At 35.0% G+C, this 24,472-nt stretch overlaps 1 protein-coding gene across 4 annotated transcripts in view; it reads left to right on the top strand.

Annotated features, from left to right (window-relative positions):
* LRRC7 (leucine rich repeat containing 7) overlaps positions 1-24,472 on the top strand; it is a 575,277-nt gene that overhangs the window by 531,361 nt on the left and 19,444 nt on the right. For 3 of the 4 annotated variants that reach the window (XM_047725077.1, XM_047725083.1, XM_047725078.1), the window contains one exon: positions 19,260-19,334. In XM_047725077.1, the coding sequence (XP_047581033.1) occupies positions 19,260-19,334 (75 nt within the window). The remainder of the gene's footprint in view (positions 1-19,259; positions 19,335-24,472) is intronic. The other variant, XM_047725079.1, reaches the window with a different exon arrangement.

Below are 24,472 nucleotides of genomic sequence, written 5' to 3'. Positions count from 1 at the left end.
GTCTGATCCCACTGTGGACCTGGACTACCTGACTTTTTTTTTTTTTTAAAGATTTCATTTATTTATTTGACAGACAGAGATCACAAGTAGGCAGAGAGGCAGGCAGAGAGGGAGGGAGAAGCAGGCTCCCCGCTGAGCAGAGAGCCCGATGCGGGGCTCGATCCCAGGACCCTGGGATCATGACCTGAGCCGAAGGCAGAGGCTTTAACCCACTGAGCCACCCAGGTGCCCCCTGACTTTTTTATTTAAAACAATTTACCCCGAGTTATATTACCTACCCTGCTACCATCAGTGTTTAATGCTCTCAGCTTTGAATCAATTAGTAATTATAATTTGATAATAACTGAAACTATATACTTTTGACCTCATCAAATGTATTTGCATTAAGTGACATCACAAAACTTTGGGATAATGAAAAAAGACAGAAATTAGATATGAGTAAAACCTCCACAGGTTCTCGATTTACTTTTGAGTTACAACCTGGGACAGATTCTTTCAACTTACCACTATTATAAAAAATAACCCACACATCAATTTCTGATCATGAAACCTCATTCTGAAAACACTTGGGTGTCCCTACCCTGGAGATTTCTATAACCTGAAACAGAGCCTTTAATCCCTATTTTCCTCTACTTCTTCCCAATATTCTTGTTTTCTCACATTCTTTATACCCTTTCCTTTCTGGAAAAGAAGAAGAGCGGACTAGAAGGTAGAATTTTTCACACCACACATATTTAGAGGGTAGGGACTAGAAAGAAATCCCCAGTGGCTATAGATGGAAGTACCTTAGTCAGCTGGTTGGTTGGAGAAGCTATTCTACAAAGAAATGTGCATGAGGCAGCCTTATATAATTAGGGGAATGCCAGTTAGCAATGTCTATTCATAAGTGACTAGTGCCTTTCTATTTTGAAATGATGTTGAAGATAACCATTGATATAGTAGAATTAAAATATTCATGGTTTTGTAGGATCAAGTGTTTATTTAATTTTAAACAAATTATCAGTATAGTTTAAGACAAAAAGCATGAAAATTCAAAATTATCAGAAACATATGATGGTATTTTTAAAAGCCTCAAATCATTATGTTTTATTCATCTTGACCCTTCTCTTTTTCTCCGGTCTCACATTTTCTCCACCAAAGTTCTTTCAATGAGAAGTTACTAATCATATCATTCTTAAGATAGTTAAAATCCAAAAAACATGTTTTCTCTCCTTTCTCACCAGCACATACAACTTTTCATTTTATTTTTGGAAGGCACAGGGTAATAACTGTTTAAACTAAGGATGAACAGATCGCTAAATAGTCAAGAAGCCTGAATGCTACTGCTTTTCTGCTGTTATTTTCAACTCAAGGAGAGAATAAATACAAGGTTTTAAAATTATTGCCTGTAATTCTTCCACTATGACAAATATGAACATTTTAGAACTATTAATTTAATTTCGCATTTGTAACATTTTAATGATTCTAGTGAGACTGAACTGTTTCTATGATATTATAATTTGCTCTTTTGGTTAAATGCAACAGATATAAAGTTTGAATTGATAATGTGTCCACTGAAAGATTTCCCCTCAAAAGCACTTTTCTTCGCCTGATTACTCTCTAAAACACACTTCACAATCTAAAAAGTGAATCTCTATTATTGCAAAATCGATGAGAGTAATTAAAAATTGCAAATCTGCAGAAGACTCTAAAGATTGCTCTTAATTTATTGACCACTTTTGATGTAACGGCAAACATAGGGTGGATATTTAGTTAAAAGTGTACAGAGGATCTGAAGACCTTGGGTCTGACAATTATTACAAGAACTTAATTCACTCACAAGGAAAGGGATTAATCTCTTGGAAATTCAGTTGCATTTCTTTAGCCCCATGTCCCATTCATTTAGCCATTGCATAAAATTTAGAGTAGAATCCAGTACCTAAACTAACTAAAAATGCCAAAAAGGAAGAAAATGAACTTAAAAAATACTCCTCTTTCCACTGCTGAAAAAGAGACTGTTTTTTGTTTTTGTTTTTGTTTTTTTTCATGAGTTGGCTAATTTACAGCTGAGGGTGAGGAAAACAAAACTAAACAGATTTTTAAATTGAACAGATACTACCTGAGTCAGAGTTGGATGTTTTATAAGGAGTCCTAGTCAAGCAAAAGCTTAAACTTTAATATGATATATATTCTCTTCCAATAAACAACTCATGGATTACTATATTCTCAGAAGCACACTATATTATTTTACGTACTGCTCAGGAATGTTCGAATGCTTTGTAAAATTCTAAGTATGCAAGATAACTGAATGCCTTTGAGGCATTCAGGACTTTATATATAAAGTAGCCAGTAGATTTATCCCATCCTCTTCATTATGATTGATTCATTATGATTATGATCCATTTCACCAAATGCCAAGGACCATTGTGAGATAGGATCCAAACTGATCACCTGCTATATCGTCAGACAGAGAAAACATGAAGTACGAAGTAGTCATCTCAAAAAAGGCTGGGAGTTTGGGAATGAGGCAAAAGTGAGCTGTGTCATTCATCTGGCAGAAGTTCCCATTTAAATTCTGGGGTAGCATGAGATTATGCAGAAAACACTTAAGACAGTCCAAAAGTTAACTGAGACTTTAGAGGGAAGTCAGGATTAAGCCAGACATGGAGACTGTTTTATACTGGACTTTGAGAGCTTCTAACAGCATCTGGTCTTACATCTTAACTACTCTCAAAGACTCGGAGGTTGTCCTAATTGAATATGGTCTTCTGGGACTAAATGGATGGAACACAGTTAGTCCTGCAGCTCATGTCATTGACAGAACAAGGTTTAATAATTGAACAGACCTATTCACTTGCCATGGAGTTCATTATTTTGGGTTCACTGCCAGGTGAAAACTGCTTTTACATACTTGGAAAGGGAAAATTTCAGAGAACCAGAGGAATATGGTCCTACGTTATGCTTGCTTCTGCCCTCCAGTAAAGTGGTTGGAAGCCATGATCTGGTCTATTACCATAGGAAACTTGGCTGTCAGGACAGCCATATGCTAGAGAGAGAGGAAAGATTTTAATCTAACATATCTGATGATAATAATAACAGTAATAAAAATAGTAGCCTTTTATTGAGTGTCTATAATGTGCTGGTCACTCTATTAGGTTCTTTACATGCTTATCTGATCTTCATAACAACTTGTGTTAGTTGAGTATTACTATCCCTCATTTTGCTGAGGCCCAGAGGGGTTAATTAACTTGTCCAAGGTCATTTAGGTGATCTGTGGCAGGCAAGATTTGAACACAAATTGATCTGACTCTAAATCCTCTTCTCTTAATAAACACTCTGATGCATGCCTCTATCTGCAAATGCCACTTAGCAGAAGAGCCACATGACAAATTTATACCCTGTAGAGTTGAGACTAATATGATATTCTAATATTGGAAGTATTACAAAATCCTCTAATTAGTCATAGTCTAGATATTTGTTTCAACAAGTCCTTGGAAGTCAGCATGTATTCTCTATTGAATCTAGATAATTAGAACAGCACTGTACACAGTGGATTACTAAGCAATTACATAACTTTTGGACTAAAGTATCATTATAGTTGTGATTTTGCCAATGGAATAAACCACAAAATCTTTGCCCATTTTTAAATGTTCATGAATAATAATCCATGTTTACAAAATTCAAATAATTGACCAATGCAATTTCCACCCCGTGTTGTTAGAAAGAAGAGACTGGATTAAATGGACGACTGATACCATGTTATTGTAGTGACTTCACAAGTCAGCCCAAGACCCTGAAGATGAGTGGATTTTTAATGATGCATTCACATAGCTCATCTTTCAGGGACTGATAGCCTTCCTTGCCTCATTTAAGGAGAAAAGACTAAGCTCCTAAAGCTTAAACATATAAAAGAGGGGCACTTGGGTGGCTCAGTTGGTTGAGCTCCTGCCTTTGGCTCAGGTCATGATCCTGGATCAAGCCCCACGTTGGGTCCTCTGCTCTCTAGGGAGCCTGTTTCTCCCTCTCCCTCTGCCTGCCTCTCCCTCTTCTTGAGCTCTCTCTCTCTCTTTCTCTATCTGTCAAAAGATGGGTAAAGTCTTAAAAAAAAAAGATATTAAAGAAAACTCATAGCCCCTTTCCCTATATGCTCTAAAAGTATAGTACTGAACAGTTCCATGAACAATTATCTAGTCATAGTATCAAAATAAAAGCCATGTTATGGATATCCTCAAAACACTGGACATCAGGAAACATACATACTGGGGCATTGGGACTGAACAATCACCGATTCTCCACAGTTTGAACATAATCACTACATTCAGCAGATGCCATATTTCTCCTGATTTGACCAATCTGCATGTAGACACAGAAATGATAGGAGAATAAATCCATGTTCTTAAAATTTTTTAAGTGTCTTTGCCTACAGTACAGGTAAAATCCCAAGCACAGGAAAAATACTAGAGTCATGGCAAATGTAAAATATAACTGCCAATAAACCCTAAATAAACGCCCTGGAATTTAGAATACCTTACTCTATTTTATCCTATATGACTTCTAAAAGATTGACTCCAGATGCCAGAACAGCCTGCGGACAGGACTTAAACATCTTTACACCCTTCCTTCCTCACCTAGAAAAACAATGGGACTTTTTCTTTGTGTGGAGATGGGTATTGCATCAAATAAAAGTTTATATGTTGTATATGATTAATATCAAGAGAAGAAGTACTAGATGTTGGGAATCAAAGCGTTTACTTGATACCTTTACCCAGGAATAATAACAGCCAGAGGCACGCTTGGCAGTGTTAAGTTAGAAAAGCACAGGAATAATCTTCCAGGTTTGCTCAGCCTTGTGCCATTGGGTAATTGGCAGAAGATATGTTTTTGACGTATGAAAAAGTACATGCTACATGTCTATTTCTTGTCATGTGTTTTTCATAGATATAAAAATCAAGAATAGCAAACATATTTGTCTAGAACTCCACACAGCATATGATTTATATTTACTGCATAATTATTAAACTGCATGTAATACATTTCCTTTATTTTGTACATCTACCAGATACATATGATTTTATATATTTAGAAATTAACTTTATACTATAACTTATATACCTGTCCTATCCTTAATTCTACTTATAGTGATTATGTAACACAAAGTAATTTGAAGACTCTATGAATTATGTGAAAGTAACAGTCAGGAGCAAGGGATAGAAATAATTCTGTTTACATACCGAATTTTGGACTAAGGAAGGATTAATCGTCTTTTTTTTTAGATATAAAACCAAATTTTTATTTTTTAATCTTTTTTATTTTCTTTGGGGGGGGAGGGGCAGAGGGAGAAGAAGAGAGAGAATCTTAAGCAGGCTCTAGCATGGAACCCAATGCAGGGCTGGATATCACAACACTGAGATCATGACCTGAGCCAAAATCAAGACTTTGGACTCCTAACTGGCTGAGCTACTCAGGTGGCCCAGATATAAAACTAAATTTTAAAAAATAAATACCAAGCATAAATTATTTTACAACATAACTGATTATTTCGGCTGTATCTTAGTCAAATTGTAATTTGAGGTCCAGAATGCCACTTTGAGGACATTAAAAGTGAAATTTTTTTTAAATAAAAAGTGTATTTTTGCATATTCTGTTCTTTGTGTTGGAAAAAGCTTGAATCTATTCAGAAATATTGATAGAAAAGTAGTCTTCACAGTCTTCTATCAGTAGGATTCCTACAGGTATTTCACTTAAATGAAACTTTCTAAAGGCATGGCACTGTGCTTTAGCCAAAAGAACAATGTAGCTTTGAGACATTATAATATAGAGAGACAAGACATGGATTCCACTTCTGAAAGAATATAATAAAACTCAACACAGGCTTGGTTCTTCCCAGAAATATCACTGGGGTATACATGTGAAAAATATAAGGCAATTAAAAAGTACCACTTTAAATAAGAACACTGGTTGGGATGTTTTAATTCAACAATAGATTTAGAAAAATCACTGGAATTAAGATTGCTATCACTTTATGGTATTTTATAACAATCAGTAAAATTAAAGCCGAAGTACATAGCTACTACATTAGTAGCTGTACTGGTTGCTAGAGTTGTACATTATTTATGTTCCATCTGCTGCATCATTTTAGTCATTTAGTAAGGAGTAAAGTAAGTAAAATATTCAGGCAGAAAATGGTGTGGGAAAAGATTTAGACATGTCCAAGTTTGCTACTATTTACTGGAAAAGTGCCAGACACTTCTCATCAAAATATGAAAGCATGTAAAGTTAATTCATAAATAATACCTGTGATAACTAACAAGAATTGACAGACCCATCAATGAAAGAAAGTTAATTACTAAGGGTCAAACAGATCTTTGGAAAGTGTGAAGTCTTTTTCCCTTTATAAAGTTACTCCAATGTGATTTAAGTGGTATTCCAGAGTCTCATAGTATTTCTCTTTTCTTGCTTGAAAAGCTTATAAACCTACTAGAATTCTTGGAAATATTATGAGAAATAAAACAGAAAATAAATAAAAAGGAATAGTTACTAGGTCTCTTCCTGTAGCAATACTATCTAAATGTTTTTTACCCACATAATACTTGAGATATATCTCAAAAATATGTATTTAAAAACAGTATCATTCACTTTTCTTCCATTCCAACCCCAAAGTTATTCTATGCTGACTCTGACCTCCAAAGAATCACTGGTAAGCAGAATAATAGACTCTACATACCCCTACCAAGCAAGAAGATACTGCAGAGCTTTAACTTTCGTAGTTTGCATTTGTGTAAAGTCGGTTTCCCTAGATGCAAAACTCGAGGTGGGGATTGTTATACAAGCAATTAATGAAAGAGATGTTCTCCAGTGAAATCTTAAAGAAAGGCCTGAGGCAGGATAGGGTGGGGAAGAAACTGGCCAAAGACTTGGGAATTGTGATGGCACAGTGCTCAGGGGGATGAGTAGTTTCCACTAGATGTCTCACCTTGAAGAAGGAAACAGCCTTGTGTGCCCCGGTATCAGGGATTGGATATAGTTATTCCCAGAGAAGAGGCGATGGTATAACCTGCCAAGCATTTCACAGTAAGTAGGCTCCAGCTGATGGTAATTTTCAAGAGAAGTGTCAGATGTGAGCCATCAGGAACACCTGTAGGATAAGAACACCAATTTGATAAAGAGAATCTGGGCAGGTCCCCAAAAGTCTCTATTATACTATCATGAAAACAGTAGATTTTTTTCATCTTTCAAACTGAAAGCCCCTTAGTACTAGAGATTCCAACATGCTTGCATCTAGAAGAGGCACTGCCTAGAAGCTGCATGCTTTCAACCACGGCATCTAACGGAGATCGCCAAAGCAACCGGTATTTCAGTATGCACCCAGAAATTGACTATGTCAGGCTTTTTGCAGTGAGACCCATTTAAATCTGCTTTTAAATCCTTGTCATTTTTCTGATTAATATTTTTTCTTACCAAAAAAAAAGACACTGCTGTATTCTACAAATATAGTCCCAGTTTCCCTAAGAGATAGTAATCACCAATTGGAACAAATCTGTGTTCTTCGATAACTAAAGAAAACGTTTGCAAAACTAGATCAAAAGGAGCAGGGAAGTTCAGAGTTAACACCCTTAGTTTTCTCTTTGGGTGTGTGAAGAAATCATGTAAACTCAAAGAGCTGATTCTTAAGTTCTGCAAATTCTGACTTAAATTCTCCCTAAGATCCTTCTAATAAATCAGGAGAAAGCCACAGACAGATGAGAATAGATTTCCAGGAGAAACTAAGACAAGTTAACCTGAAAGTTTTAGAACTATGCCAGAAAATTAAGTTGTAGATCAGAATTTACAGTGTGTTATTTTTTAAGAATAAAAAATTAACTAAAATATATATACTTAAAATAGTTTTATTTAACCATTTATTTATTATTTATTATTACATAAATTAATATTATTTAAGTATATTATTTAAGTAATATTATTTAAGTATTTAAGTAATATTTATTTTACTTTTTAATATTTAATATTTTAATATTTATTTTACTTTTAAGTATTATCGAAGTAATAATATATTTTATTATTATTTAAGTAATAATATATATTACATATTTTACATGAAATATATTAATAAATATTTAAATTTAGTATTAAATTTAAATATTAAAATATTTTATATTAAAAATTAACTAAAAATAATATATTTAAAATATATTTTTACTTAAGTAATTATTTATTTTTATTACTTAAATTATTATTTAAATAAATCCAGAGTTAGATTAAGCAGTTAGTAGATAATAACAGTTAAGGGTTATTATATGAGACACAAAATTGCAAATATGCATTTTTTTGTTTTGTTTTGTTTTGTTTTTATTAACATATAATGTATTATTTGTTTCAGGGGTACAGGTCTGTGATTCATCAGTCTTACATAATTCACAGTACTCACCATAGCACATGCCCTCCCGAGTGTCCGTCCCCCAGTCACCCTATCCCTCCGACTTCCCTTCCCTCCAGCAACCCTTAGTTTGTTTCCTGAGATTGAGTCTCTTATGGTTTGTCTCCCTCTCTGGTTTCATCTTGTTTCATTTTTCTCTCCCTTCCCCTGTGATCCTCTGTCTTGTTTCTCAAATTCCTCATATCAGTGAGATCATATGATAATTGTCTCTGCAAATATGCATTTGTTTAATTGCCTGTCACCTTTACAATATAATTAGTACAGCTATACATGGTCTTAGTAACTAATTCTACTGTCTTAAGTATAATGGAGTAAAAAACTACTTCCTATATTTGAAACCTCATTGATCAAACCACATCACCATATACAAATGACATTTCCATAACAAGGTACTGTCATTGAACCCCCAAAGACACTCATTAATAGGAGGTAGGAAGCAACCTCTTTTAGTGTTGGACTAAACATTAAATTGATTAAAGAAGAATCGTGTCTTACTTTTGTTTGTCTCTTTGTTTACTGAAGTATACCAAAGTCTCTGACTGAGGAAAATCATATGTTTACTCTATTTCCTCCTTGACCCAAAAAAAAAAAAAATTGTTTCTACCGTGACTCTGAATGGCATATTTAGTGAGATAATATAGACGTGGGAAGACTGACGTGTTCTTTTACTGCAAGAAAGACTCCACAGTATGTTTGGTTTTGTCTGACACACGAGCTGGGGTGGCTTCAGTCCTCTGAAGGACTCCATCTCTGAACTCTAAAATGTTAGTGGTCAAAAAGACAGAGAATCAAGAACCACTTTTTCTTAGGTGCATTCTGACTGAGTGTGAACGGCTTCCTTTCCATTCATCAGCCACGTGGCTGTCTCAGTGCATTTACTCGGGGTGACATCAGTCATCATCCTGTGAAACTGTACCACATTCTTAGTCTCAAATGTCTACAACAGCAAAGTCCTTTTTCCTTAACTTATACTTGTTAAAAAGTTACACAGATAACAAATGAAAACATTGCCACTATAAAATTTCAAATAACGGATGAATAGAGCATCTCAAAAGTGGGAAAAAAAAACAAACCAAACAACCATCTTTGTCATTCCCCAGTATACAGCCAATGCACAGCCTTGGCCTAAGAGCCACTTCATAGGTCAGTCTATTAGGAATTCACAACCGTGTGCCTTCTGGGCATTTATCACTGGCCCTTTTGACCTCTGAGTTCCCTGCCACCTCTGAACAATACTTCTAGCAGTGTCTAACTACACAACAATGTGTTAGCCGTTAAATAAAACCAAAACCTAAGTCTAAAAGAATCATAGTTTGACTGAATTTAGCTTCCAACAAAATAATTCACTTCAAAAACCTTATTTCAGCATAAGTGACAAAAAGTTTTCACTGAATCCTTCACTTTGAAGTTCATTATTTTGAAATAGAGTAAAAAATTATACCATTGTAGAGGCTTTAAGGAAGCCTGCAGTGATGATAACCAGGAAGCTGATTACCAGTACTATTTTGGGAATTGCTACAAAGAAGAATCCACAGCCACCTATAGTCCCCTACTCCTGTTTCTGATAGTTTCCATTCTTTATGCTATATGAAGCTGAAAAGAAAACCCTCTGTTCGAAGGGCTCTAACAGAATCAGTAAACGGTTCAAGCCCAGCAATCTAAAAATTCACTACTGCTTGAGGTGGCATATTAAATATAGGCTTTAAAGCATTCATGAAATAAAGGAAATGGAATTTTTAAAATTTTTTTCCAAAGAGGCAGAAATCTGAAAATACAATATGTAAAGGAGTATGAGCATTTACCTTTAAGAGAAAATATGAAAATCAAATGAAAGAAAATTTTACTCAGTTCAAGAATTTCATTAAGAGGGGCGCCTGGGTGGATCAGTGGGTTAAAGCCTCTGCCTTCGGCTCAGGTCATGATCCTAGGGTCCTAGGGTCCCTGCATGGGGCTCTCTGCTCAGCAGGGAGCCTGCTTCCTCCTCTCTCTGCCTGCCTCTCTGCCTACTTGTGATCTCTGTCTGTCAAATAAGTAAATAAAATCTTTTAAAAAAATAAATAAAATAAAAAGAAAAGAATTTCATTAAGAAATGAATAGGAGGCAAAGGTACTTTCAGTCATAATGGACAGACATCCCAGAGATGTTTCATTTTTTGTTAATACTTGGAGTACTGGAGCAATTAATAAAAGAAAAATTATAATGATAATGTAACCAAAGCCAAACATAATTTTAGCCCTTACATTCAAATTTCCCCCAAAAAAGAATAGTGCATTATGTCAGCATGAAACTATAAAAATTATTCTAGTAGTCAATTTGTCATTTCTTACAGGAATCTCAAATAAAGAGGAATAAACAGCTTACTTTTTGGACACTTTTAGCAAGTCAGAAAGCAGTATCTTGAAAACTATATATATTTATGTTATTTAACTACTAAACATATATATGTATAGTATATATACTTATTTATTATCTACATTGGTGTTTATATATATAATATATAAATATATATATTTATATATTTTTATGTATATAAATATATATATATATATATTTTGTGTGTATATATATATATTTTTTTTTTTAATTTGGCTACTAAACAAACCTTTAAAATGACCTAAAAGAAAGATGCAAGCCTAAACAACTTATAGTTCATCCATTAAGATCATGGCAGTTAAAAAAATGAAACAAGATGGGATCTGGAGGGAGACAAACAATAAGAGACTCTTAATCTCAGGAAACAAACTCTGAGGGTTGCTGTGGAGGGTTGGAGGGGAGGTTAGGGTAGCTGGTTTATGGACATTGGGGAGGGTATGTGCTATGGGCAAGTACTGTGAATTGTGTAAGACTAATGATTCACAGACCTGTACCCCTGAAGCAAATAATACATTATATGTTAATTTTAAAAAAAAAGATCATGTCCATTATATTGCCATTAAGGTATTTGCAATCATGTAAGTCAATTTCTATGAGTTTTACCAGTCTCCTTGTTGCTCCAGTGAATTATTAATAAATTTTTTTACAAATGTAGCCAGGTGATTTCTTTTTTAATGTTTACATTATTTAAAAATGTGTGAAAGAGAGTTTAATAAATAAATATATACACTATATGTTATTCCTTTGAACATCTGTGCAAAAGATTTTTGAGAAATTTTAGAGGACTTTGCTCGGTTGTAGCATATTTATATCTCTGTCTTTTGATGGTCAAATTTCCTAGGCTTCTAAACAATTATTTCTATTCATCGCTTATGGATTTTATATCTCATTGCTTTGGTGACTAAAATTCATTAATACACAGAAGCATCATAGTCACTGCTAATATCCCTTTTTCTTCCTCCCTCCCTCCCCACTCTCCTTTGGGTTCTAATGGCCATGGATAAATATCTTCTTTTGCTACATATAGATTCCTCAGTTGTTAAGGTAGCAAACTGTTCAAAGCCTAAGATTTGGCACTTAGCAATTAATCTTTTAAAATTTTATTTTTTCTGTATTTTTCCAAGATTCATTGTTTATGCACCACATCCAGTGCTCCATGCAATATGTGCCCTCCTTAATACCCACCACCAGGCTCACCCAACCCCCCACCCCTCTCACCTCCAAAACCCTCAGTTTGTTTCTCAGAGTTCACGGTTTCTTATGGTTCATCTCTCCCTCTGATTTTCCCCAATTCACTTTTCCTTTCCTTCTCCTAATGTCTCCATGCTATTCCTTATGTTCCACAAGTAAGTGAAACCATATGATAATTGACTCTCTCTGCCTGACTTATTTCACTCAGCATAATCTCCTCCAGACCTGTCCATGTAGATACAAAAGTTGGGTATTCACCCTTTCTGATGGAGCCATAATACTCCATTGTATATATGGACCATATCTTCTCTATCCATCATCTGTTGAAGGATACCTTGGCTCTTTTCACAGTTTGGTGATTGTGGCCATTGCGGCTACGAACACTGGGGTACAGATGGCCCTTCTTTTCACTGCATCTGAATCTTTGGGGTAAATACCCAGTAGTGCAATTGCAGGGTCTTAGGGTAGCTCTATTTTTAATTTCTTAGGGAATCTCCACACTGTTTTCCAAAGTGTCAGAAATTAATCTTAAAATATTTTGTGATCACATTTCTGATTCATAGAGAGGAGAACTATCGATAATACCTTTATATCCTTGATGTGTCAAGTCTTCTACAATCACAAGAGTTAAGTAAATGCAGTCTATTATGTAGATCCAATTCTGCTTCCATAAGCCACAACATAGGTTCATATTAACCTTCCTGACCCATGAAAAAACAAATTATTTGCACAATTTTGGCAGAAAGTAAAAACCCAAAACAAAATAAAAGAAACAAACAAAAAAAAACTTTAAAATCTATTCAATCTATACTGTGTTTGTTCTTTATGAGTCAGTTTTTCCTCCAGAAACACTTTTGAACTTTCATAATTATATGAAAGCATAAAATACTTTATTCTATAATATTTAACCAATGTGTTCTGAATTGTAATGATAACAGTGTACAATTTTTATTTGAGATATGGCCTTCCTAGAAACCAATTTCTTAGCATCAGCTAGAGCCAGGATTTTTCAGAATTTTAAAGAAAAACATATTTCATAAATTGAAGTTGCAGTTCCCTTAAGACAAGTTCTATTTTGGGGTCTACATTTACAATAGCTGAGACTGTCACACTCATTCACCTTCATCATTAAAAAGCCATACAAAGTTCCTTTCTCCTCTAAAGTTAGAAACATTGGCCTTGTAGGCTAACTTTCTGAGTCCATTAAAGTTTACATCTAGAGGTGTATAGACTGGGTAACCAGTTAGACAAAATCAGATCATAACACGATGAAAAACCTCCCATACTCACTACTTTTTAAAATTACTTGTGAAAAGTAAAATTTTCTTACGAAAAAATTAGCAAGACAGGAAACAACATGTGTTGGAGGGGATGTGGAGAAAGGGGAACCCTCTTACACTGTTGGTGGAATGCAAGTTGGTGCAGCCTCTTTGGAGAACACTGTGGAGATTCCTCAAGAAATTAAAAATAGAACTTCCCTATGACCCTGCAATTGCACTACTGGGTATTTACCCCAAAGATACAGATGTAGTGAAAAGAAGGGCCATCTGTACCCCAATGTTTATAGCAGCAATGGCCACGGTTACCAAACTGTGGAAAGAACCAAGATGCCCTTCAATGGACGAATGGATAGGAAGATGTGGTCCATATACACTATGGAGTATTATGCCTCCATCAGAAAGGATGAATACCCAACTTTTGTGGCAACATGGACGGGACTGGAAGAGATTATGCTGAGTGAAATAAGTCAAGCAGAGAGAGTCAATTATCATATGGTTTCACTTATTTGTGGAGCATAACAAATAGCATGGAGGACATGGGGAGTTAGGAGAAGGGAGTTGGGGGAAATTGGAAGGGGAGGTGAACCATGAGAGACTATGGACTCTGAAAAACAATCTGAAGGGTTTGAAGAGGTGGGGGGGTGGGAGGTTGGGGGAACCAGGTGGTGGGTATTAGAGAGGGCACGGATTGCATGGAGCACTGGGTATGGTACAAAAACAATGAATACTGTTATAATGAAAATAAATGTAAAAAAATGATTATAAAAAAAATTGTGGCACTTCTGGCCATATTACTAAGAGAAAGAAGTGAAAAAAAAAAAAAAAGAACCTATTCTGGATACTTTTAAAAAAACAAAACCATTGAGGACTTGCATAAAAACTGTTTTTTAGGGACACTTGGGTGGCTCAGTTGGTTAAGCCGCTGCCTTTGGCTCAGGTCATGATCCCAGGGTCCTGGGATTGAGTCCCGCATCGGGCTCCTTGCTCAGTGGGGAGCCTGCTTCTCTCTCTGCCTCTGCCTGCTGCTCTGCCTGCTTGTGTTCTCTCTCTCTCTCTCTGACAAATAAATAAATAAATAAAATCTTTAACAAAATACTGTTTTTTTAAAAAAATGGGGAAGAAAAATGAAATGGCAACAGGTCCTGCCTCTTAGCAACACCTGGCCAGCCCTCTCTAGATTACCGTTGGTGCAAACTTGTGTGGGTCCCTCTGTAATGCATGAGTCCAGGAGGTCTGTGTCTGACTCAAGCACACCCAGGTATTGGTGTCTGAGGAAAGCAAACATATATTCTTTGGAAAAGGTTGCAGCATATATTTTGCTCTGTTGTGGGATGCTCTCTAGAGATGGTGCTAGGGGAAAATGATTGTGCCAATTTTGAGATGTCAGACATTAGAAAAATATACTCAGAGATGCCATAACTAGATTGTAGCAGCTATTACTGTAGAGAGCAAATGCTCCTGACTTGGAGCTACCAAAGGAAGTAGCCCCTGAAAGTTACTAAGCACTATCAGAAAGCCCTCTAGTTGGGACCCATGTCCACTGCTGAGAGCAAACAATAATTAGAACCATTATCACTGAGAGCCACCACTAGAAAACCACAGATAAGATAGCAGACTTCCCAGCCCTCTTCCGGTCATCTTCCCTAAATAGGAGATGCAAATCCTTTTATCTGCTGGGCATTCGAGGGAAAGATAACAAATGTTGGCCTTTCAATATATTCCAGATTGAATGTTTCCAGACAATAAATATGGAACTGTTAGAGACTCAAAAACTTCAATATGGGTTTTACTGAATATAAAGACCTTGGATTGTAGCTCAACCTTCAGACTTTCAATAATTATGATAACATTTATTGTTGCTACACTGAATGCCATCTACTGTTCTAAGTATTTTTGTATGTATTTACTCAATGTAATAACTATGAGGTATGTGCCTTTACTATACCCATTTTACTGATGAGGGAAAGTTAAGTGCACAAAAGTTAATTAACTTGCCCAGTTTTTAAGTGAGGAACACAGACTAATTCCAGAGCTATGCTCTTTCTTCTTATACACCCAGAAAAAAAATGCCCCCTCCCCAAAGATAGCCTCATCCTAATGCCTAGAACCTGTGAATATGTTACATTACATGGCAAAAGGGACTTTGCTGGTGAGTTTAAATTATGGACCTTGAGATGAGGAGATTATCCTGGATCCAGGTGGGCCAAATCTAATCACATAGATCCTTAGAGATAGAGAATCTTGGCTCTGGTCAGAAGGAAATGTGAATAAAGAAGAATGGTCAGAGAGATATACAGTTGCTGGCTGTGAAGTTGAAAAAGGGGGACTATGTGCCAAGGAATGGGGACATTTACTAGAAGCTGGGAAAAGCAAAGAAACAGATTTTCCCCTAGAGATTCCAGAAAATAATGCAACCCTGCCAGCACCTTTGTTTCAGCCCAGCAGAACTGGTTTTGGACTTCTAACCTACAGAAGTATAAAATAATAAATTTGTGATGTTTTAAGCAACTAAATTTGTGATAACTTGACAGCAGCAGAAAAGTACTAATAAATACTACCCTGTTGAAAAAGAGTTACTGAGGCATTTTCCTTCCTTGGGCAAAATGGTTTTACTATAAGCTTAGGTTTATGTGTTGTTTCTCTTGTTTTGAACGTATTATGTGGTTATTTGTCCCACATTTAACACTCAACCAAATGTTACAGAAATTGAGCATACTTTAAGTCTTGCAGCAGAGCTATATACAACTGACCAGATGCCATGATATGGATCTTTGATAACATACATGATGGCTTTTTACCAAACAGTGGGAAGTTACTGTTCTAACATTCAGGAATACAAATAATCTGATTCCTCACCGAATTCTGTCATCAGGGCCAAAGTATTTTTTGAAGTCTCAGAATAAAATGAATTTATTAAAAGGGAGACTAACACATTACTACAACGAGCTTTTCCAAAACTGTACCAAAGTCATCAATAGTCACCATAACAGATACCACAAAATGGGTTGAGTTATTTTTCTCATATGGCTGTATTTATATACACAAATACAGTGAAAAGTCAGGCACTGGCCTTTGCAGGCAGTCTTTTGGGAAACATTCCACCTCCACAAATTATGAATGCCACAGACCCTTATCAAATGTAACACTCATTGCTATCTGCTTTGACTAAAGTGGCAGTTTGCTGCCTGGTAAGATATATCTGTATATCTGTATAAATATAGAAAAAAAAAACTATACCAAGGGGCAGTAGCAGTTTCTTAGTTGCTGAAATGTATTGATTGAAAAGAAATATTATAGCTTTAGAAAGCAGCAATAAATGCTTTGGAAGACTCAGGCCATCCTAAGAATAGCTTCAAATCAAGTCTTCAGGGGGCGCCTGGGTGGCTCAGTTGGTTAAACACCCAACTCTTGATTTTGGCTCAGGTCATGACCTCAGAGTCATGGGATCCAGCCCCGCATCAGGCTCCACGCTCGGCAGGAAGTCTGCTTGAGACTCTCTCTCTCCCTCTCCCCAACCCCATGCTTGCTCCCTCTCTCTCTCTCTCTAGAATAAATAAACCTTTAAAAACAACAACAAGAAAACAAGTCTTCAGAACAGATTGAATCCCACAGAGCTTTGTGATGGATGAAATTAAACCTGCCACATACATTACACTCATATTCTTTCAGCAGTCAGGTTGTGGAGCATTACCTGTTCCTCCAAGCATTGTAGACACGATCGTAATTTAGCTCCTATGGTCTGGATTCATACAAACATTATTAAAATGGTTCTCGCAGAATAAGCTGGAGAAAAGCAATCAATATTAACTAGGTAGCCCAGATGTTGACTGCTGGGATAAATAGTCAGAACAACTTCATCTCTACCACCCAGAGATGTATTGGCTTATTTTGAGCAACAGTGGCATTCTGTCTGTTGTACAGAGACCCAATAGCAGAGGGGGACTGCCAGGAGGACCAAGCACATACAGTCTCCTGGACAGATGCAATGAGTGTTATGTGCCCGGTGTGTAAAGGGCCATAGGGATTATTTTTGTTTTCATAACCAGTGTCATTCCCTGGTCTGGTGGATTCACCATCATTCCTTATGTTAATGTCCTTTCCAAATAACCTGTTTTCTTATTCCTTTTGAATTGACCATTTGTACAACTGAATAGACAAAATTAACAAGCTGAACATGATCTGAATAGTGACACTGTTAATCTAAAATTTTTTTAGTTTTTATTATTTTCTTAAGGCTAAAAGCAGTACATAATCGTTGTAGAAAAATTAGAAAAGACAGAAAGCAAAAAGGAAAAAAAACATATGTATATATATGTGTATATATATGTATGTATATATGTGTATGTATGTATACATACATATATGCATGTATATATATATACATATGTTTTTTTTCCTTTTTATTTCATATACATGCATATATGTATATACATATGTATATATACAATGAAGTCTCATTACCCAGTACAACCACTGCTAATATTTAGGAATATACCCTTTACACAAATATGTATATAAACATGTTTCAGCAAAAATAGTATGATAATATAGTAATAGCATCATAGACTATAATGTTTTATAACTTCCTTGTTTCACTAAGGACTAGTATACTTTTGTAGCTGCCACCTAGAACTTCATTTTTAATGATCACATATCATATTATTGTGTGACTTTACTGTAATTTATTTAATCAGTTCTCTGCTATTAGACTTTTAAGTGTGGTTTGTAACTTTTATTATTACAAATAATACTATGATGAACATATTAGTAAATGAATGTTGCAACTTGTTTAGTTATGCCCTTAAGCTAATTTCTAGAAGTTGAATTGCTGGTTAAAAGTTACACAGTTTTCTAAGGATTTTAATGGGTGTCTATAGTTTCATCTTTAAATGGGAAGGAAAACAGATTAAAATCAGAAAGATAAAAATCATTCAACATCTTTAAATTAGTAACTTTCATAAAGATCTGAAATGCTAAATGAAAACACACATAGAAGTATTTCAACTAGGGCCTTCTTGTTAAACAATTCAAATACACATGCATAAGTTTAATGGGTTTAAGTGAGAGTTATTAAGTTTACAAATCAACAAATAAGATGATTCCCTAAATAAGAGGCAATGACATTACAATATTATCTTCTATTCTATTAATACTTATTTAGGAACGAAAAAAATAATGTCAACTGTATTGAGATATCATCTTTATTATTTAATACATACTGTTATGTAGATTATTTATATTTTTAATATTTCATAACTGTTGGTTTCTTGACTTTTCTTCTACTATATTATGAGCTCACTGAAGCCAAAAATTATATTCTGTGTATCTCTGTAACACTAGTAATCAAGCCCTAGCATATGGTAGGCATTCAATAAATGTTTGCTTTATATACATGGGCAACAAAATTAATTTGACTTTTTTATTAACTAAATTAATCAGTTTCAGGATTCTGTAACTAAATTGGCAGAAACATTATGTTTAAATTGCATATTGGAATTTTCTTATGTTTAATTTGTTCATATATATTTTATATTAAAATTACCAGTAATATACAAAGTAATACTGATTAAAATAAACTAGCATCTGTATGTAATCCTGATAAGGTTTTTAAAGTGTACACTGAACTTACAACCTGTCATAATAGAAGACATTTTCAATGAAGAATAACTTAGGATGGTTTCAGAATTATATAAAAGATGGTGTAATACCGTGTTTCAAATTATTTAAGAAAGAAATTAAGACTATGCCATGAGATTACTTTATAAATCATAAGTGCACTTTAAAAACAAGATCAGCTTTTGTTATGCAAGTAAAGATGTTACTGTTCTTAAACTTGACTTGAAGAGTGGTGCGCTGCTTAAAATACTATAAAAATCTTTGAAGCTTATATGTGGAAATTGTTTTTAGTCTGTTTTCATTGTTTTTTATGTGAATGAAAAATTTTTTAACTAGGCCTAGTTCTTGATGATACAATCCTAACCTCTGTTACTTCTGACTTATAGGGTATCTTTGTTACTAGGGTTCAGCCTGATGGACCAGCATCCAACCTGCTGCAGCCTGGTGATAAGATCCTTCAGGTAAGAGAGACAAGAAGCACTGTTTTCAAATGCCGCACTAAAACAAATATGTACTCACTTATGGAGTAACTTGAATTAAATGATTGGAAATAAGTCCTTTTCACATTTCTTATTTGCCTTTATTTTGGGGGATTAAGAAGCAAATCAGAAGCAAAGTCAATCTGATATAATCCTGTATATTCCAGTATTTGGCACATGGTAGAAAGTTCTGAGTATTTTTGTTTATATAAATACTGGGGGTTTTGGTGATACAAGAACTGAAACACACAAGATCTATGCAGAGCTATCAAGTATAAGTAAGAGTACTGGAGTACTAAACCAGGGTATCTGTGTGACTTTGGATGAGGAAGGGACTCCTCCGTATTTAATTTCTCAACAGTAAGCTTATTACAGTTTGAATACTGTGAAATGCATGATTGTATGCCCCTACACCCCTACTCCCCCTTCTCAGATACTTGAACAGATGTTTACCAAATATAAGGTGACTTATTAAAATGTACTGTCTGATGGAAAGGACTTTCTCTCTAACTTAAAGCTCTATGTAACAGAAAAGGGTCACTCCAGAAAACAGTTAAGAAAATTCTTGGTGTAACCATTTTGCTGTCTTTATTCTCTTTGAATTCACTTCTGCTTAGTCATTTCCTATATTCCAGAGAAAAGCCCTTAAGTATCATCAGTTTATTTAAGATTCAGTATTTTGACTTATTGCCCTGAAATTATCCACTATATAACTAGGTGGAACTATCTGACATTTTAGATATTGAACCACTGAAGCAATTATGAAATGGTTCCACATAATATATTGAAGATATAGGGACATTGAGAAGATAGGACATGTGGGAAAGGAACATTCTTGTTAGAATACAAACAGTTACAGAATGCAAGGACCCCACACAAGTCAGCTCTACGGAGATATTCTATCTTTTATTTACTGAACACTTTCAAAAAGTCCTAGAGAAGTAGAAATCCTATATAATCGTATATACTTATATTTTTATATATTATATATATAGCCTTAATATTTTATTCTCAGAAATATTTTAAATGAACTAACAATATCATGAAAACTCAAGTTTTCAAAAATAATAATTCTTTGAAGACCACAGGTTGCTTGAACCTGTGACAATGTCACAGTAGAAATAGCATCCAGCAGATTTGAGTCCATTCCATGCAGGCAGAAGACCAAGCCAGCAGTTGATCTTCAGAGTTAAAAATCTTGAAACATAAAAGACACATAAAATATTCTGAATTTATTTTTACCATTTGGTTATGGAAGTTCTATATTTTTTATTTCCTAACTAGCTCTCTGATCTTAAGCATTTTATATCATGTCTATAGGACTCACAATTATTATGTGTAAATGAACTGTGGTTTATATTATATTATACTATATTACATTACATTACATTATATTAACTGACATCCCCTCAGCTTAAAAATTCAACTGTTCAATAATTCTATAAATTTCCATGAAAAATGGTCAAGAATAAATTCACAATGTAGTTCCCTAACAGTTGGTAAATGCTGTTGTTTAGCAAAGGAAGTGGATAGTCTTTTCCTCTACTGAATTTCAAAGAAGTTATTTTGAATCTCTGAGTCTGAAAAAAAATGTAGCCAGTTAATCTCAGATCTCTGATCTATTTGAATGCCATACTGGTTAGAGAGGCCTTCCATAGCTTGAGACAGTTTGGGAGTAGCCTTCATCCATGACAGAGTTGGCAAAAGAAAGGTTTTTCTCTCGGATTCAGAAAATATTATATATATATATACACATACACATATATATGTGTGTGTATATATACACACACATATGCACATACATACACATATGTGTATATCTATGTGAATAATATGTGTATATATATATGAATGTTAAATGTATATGTTATATGTTAAAATGTTATATATCCATATATCTATAGACAAGTGATAGATGATAGATAGATAATCAGTATAGATGAATATAGATATCCTGGAGAAGGGAAATGAGAATTCAGTTAGTGTCTAGTTGCAGGGTTAGAATACTCTTTCCTGACTGTACAATTCTAGAAGGATTTCATGGGGGAACATGAGGTTTGAGTATTTCTAGTCCCTAAGAGGTATACAGCAATGGCAAAGCGCACCAAGAAATCAATTCCTAATGCAAGAAGTAGGAAGGAATTATAAACTCAATCTGTTAAAAACCACAAAACTGCAGGAGAGCTGCACCTGGGTTGGCTCTTCACTCCACAAATGACTAGAAAAGGTGTAGCACTTTATTTTTGCTCTAGAACTCATTTGTATCTAGTACAATAAAATCAAAGTCCATTTTCAGCAAAAGAAAAATGCACATAGACCATAATCAGACAAATTACTATATTTACAGTTTCACTCATACTAGTTAAAAAGCACAAGTGGCTAATTATACTTTCTGAAAGAGATGAGAATGGCTAATTCTAAACTGAAATCATTGTCAGCATCAGATGTTAAGAGGGCAAATTATATTTTTGTCTATAAAGCTATTGGCTCTTTGTTTAAAGAACACTGGAAAAAATGAGTTGCCTCTCATTTAGAAGATCCTTAAAATATGCGATCCCTGGAGCAAATTTGTTTACTAGCTTTGATGACAATGTAACAGCCTAGAAAATCAAGGTAAAAGGAACAAAGAAATAAACAACTACAACAATAACAAACAAACAAAAAAACCCCACAATGAATGAGCCTCCTAAGTGATGGCAGTTACCAGGTTTGATCTAACCCAGTAGCAAACAGCAAAAAAGATACACGTTTCCCATATCTCCCCCAAGCCCCAAATTTATTATAGAAGAGCTTTCTCTTTCTTTGTCTATAACTCTTTATACCCACTATCTCTTCTTATTCTGTTATGGGATCATGAACATGTTACTGGAATTACATAAAGAGGTGTGCATTAAGAGATAATCTTGTTTCTTTTTTAAGAGATAATGATGGAGAGGAAAAGTGAGTTGGGGAAAATCAGAAAGGGAGACAAACCATGAGAGACTGTGGCCTCTGAGAAACAAACTGAGGGTTTTGGAGGGGAGGGAGTGGGCGTTGGGTGAGCCTGGTGGTGGGTATTAAGGAAGGCAGGTATTGCATGGAGCACTGGATGTGGTGCATAAACAATGGATCTTGGAACACTGAAAAATTACAAGTTCAAGAATAAATTGAATAATCTAACAGTAGAGCATCATTAAGAAAGAGAGACATAGGGGCACCTGGGTGGCTCAGTGGGTTAAAGCCTCTGCCTTCGGCTTAGGTCATGATCCCAGGGTCCTGGGATCGAGCCCCACATCGGGCTCTCTGCTCAGTGGGGAGCCTGCTTCCTCCTCTCTCTCTCTGTCTGTCTCTCTGCCTGCTTGTGATCTGTCAAATAAATAAATAAAAATCTTTAAAAAAAAAAAAAAGAAAAAAGAAAGAGAGACATAAAAATGGAAAGAAATATTTTGTTCTCAAACAATCAAATAATCACATATACACTTTAAGGACTTTTATTTTTCACAAATCACTTTATAAATATACTTCAAACAGAAACCTTAAATTAAAATTATGAGTTAGTTTAAAAAAAGATAATCTTAATTAAGACATATTCACATGACGTTTCCGTCCTTTTACTGTTCATTTTCCCAGAATAAATACACTATAATTAATGAATATATTCATAGGACCTACTGTGTTTAGTGAGTCATGTTGCTTTAAGACCCTTTGGAGGAGAGGCTAGCCATCAGGCTGGGAAAACTGATCCCTCCCAGCCCCACCCTCCTCCACAAAGTCAAAGCACACAGGGGTGAGAGAGAACAAATGTAAGCACATGCATCATAAAAAAAAAATGTTATTAGATTGAACCACGTGAATTTGCCAATATTTGACCATTTTTGAAGTGGTAATTTTGTTGGTTTAACATTATAGTTTCTTTTTTCTAATGTTCTTTCCAGTTAAACAATTCAATCTAATTTATTATGCATTTTAAATTCAAAATATATTAAAATACAGAAAATCTATTAATTATAGTTACTCTGTTGAAAAGATGAATAGACTGGAAAAAAGGAATTTATTGTACTTGATAGTTAACATGGTTCATAGTTATTGCCTAACGCTCATTTGTAAGTACATTACACATTATGTTACATATCATATTTATACATATAATATTCTATTATATCATTGTAGTCAAACTCTATCCTCTTCATTTACCTGCCCACCCTTTTCCCTGGACAGGAGACTAATTTGGCAGGAGAAACAAAAGTAAATGATTTATAGATACTTGTAATAACATCCAGGTTTTACCAGTTATCAAAACAGAGTTTTCTCATATAAGGTATACTAATATCATACCTAATTGAAGATCATTTCAGAGTCTCTTCTACTGTACCATAATTTTCAGTGTTTTCCAAAATATATTCCTCATCGATGACTATATCTCTAAGATACCCAAATAGAATAATCAAAAGATGTAATTTGAACAAATCAGGTATTTCCCCTTTTTTTCTAGTCTTAAAAAAACCTGGTTCTACAATTCAGACAAATCAAGAACCCACTCTGAATGAATACTTGTCTGAAATTTTAGTCAGCTGTTGGTAGGTTGTTGGCTCAGAGTGCCTTATCAAGAGAGTTTACTCTTGATGGAGCAGGAGTTACTCCACGGTTAACAGAGAGGAGAGAGGAGGATGAGCAGAAGAAGGACTAACTGGGTTAGCCTGGCAGCAGTGTTCAGGAGCAGACGGGAGAGACTTCTGTCAGAATGAGCCAGTGTGGAGTTCAAAGAGAGAATACTGGAGACCTCAGGCATAAAAAAAGAAAAGGTTTTGCCCTGAGGTGAAGAACTGAAACCTGCAGGGGGCTTGGAATGGGGATGCAGGTGGGGAGGAGGTACTAAGACACAGCTTTCAAGGCTGAGAATGTGAGAAGAAAGTGTAGACTTCCCTGTAGTCTAACTAAAACGTCCGCAGAGGCCTGAATCTACTATATACAGAGAAAGAGTACTGTGTCTGTATTTGGCCACTGGATCAAGCCTTCCTTGTCTGAATGGAAGTTCTATGCTTCTTCGAATGACCAGTAGGTGTGGTTAGCTGCTAACAGTATTATCTTACTTAGCTAAAGTTTATTTCTTCAACAATCTCAAAGCAAAGTGTTTCCGAGAA

The sequence above is a fragment of the Lutra lutra genome, chromosome 4 (genome assembly GCF_902655055.1).
Source record: "Lutra lutra chromosome 4, mLutLut1.2, whole genome shotgun sequence".
Lineage (NCBI taxonomy): Eukaryota > Metazoa > Chordata > Mammalia > Carnivora > Mustelidae > Lutra > Lutra lutra.
Note: the sequence above shows the minus strand (reverse complement) of the source record. Positions and strands in the feature narration are given on the sequence as shown.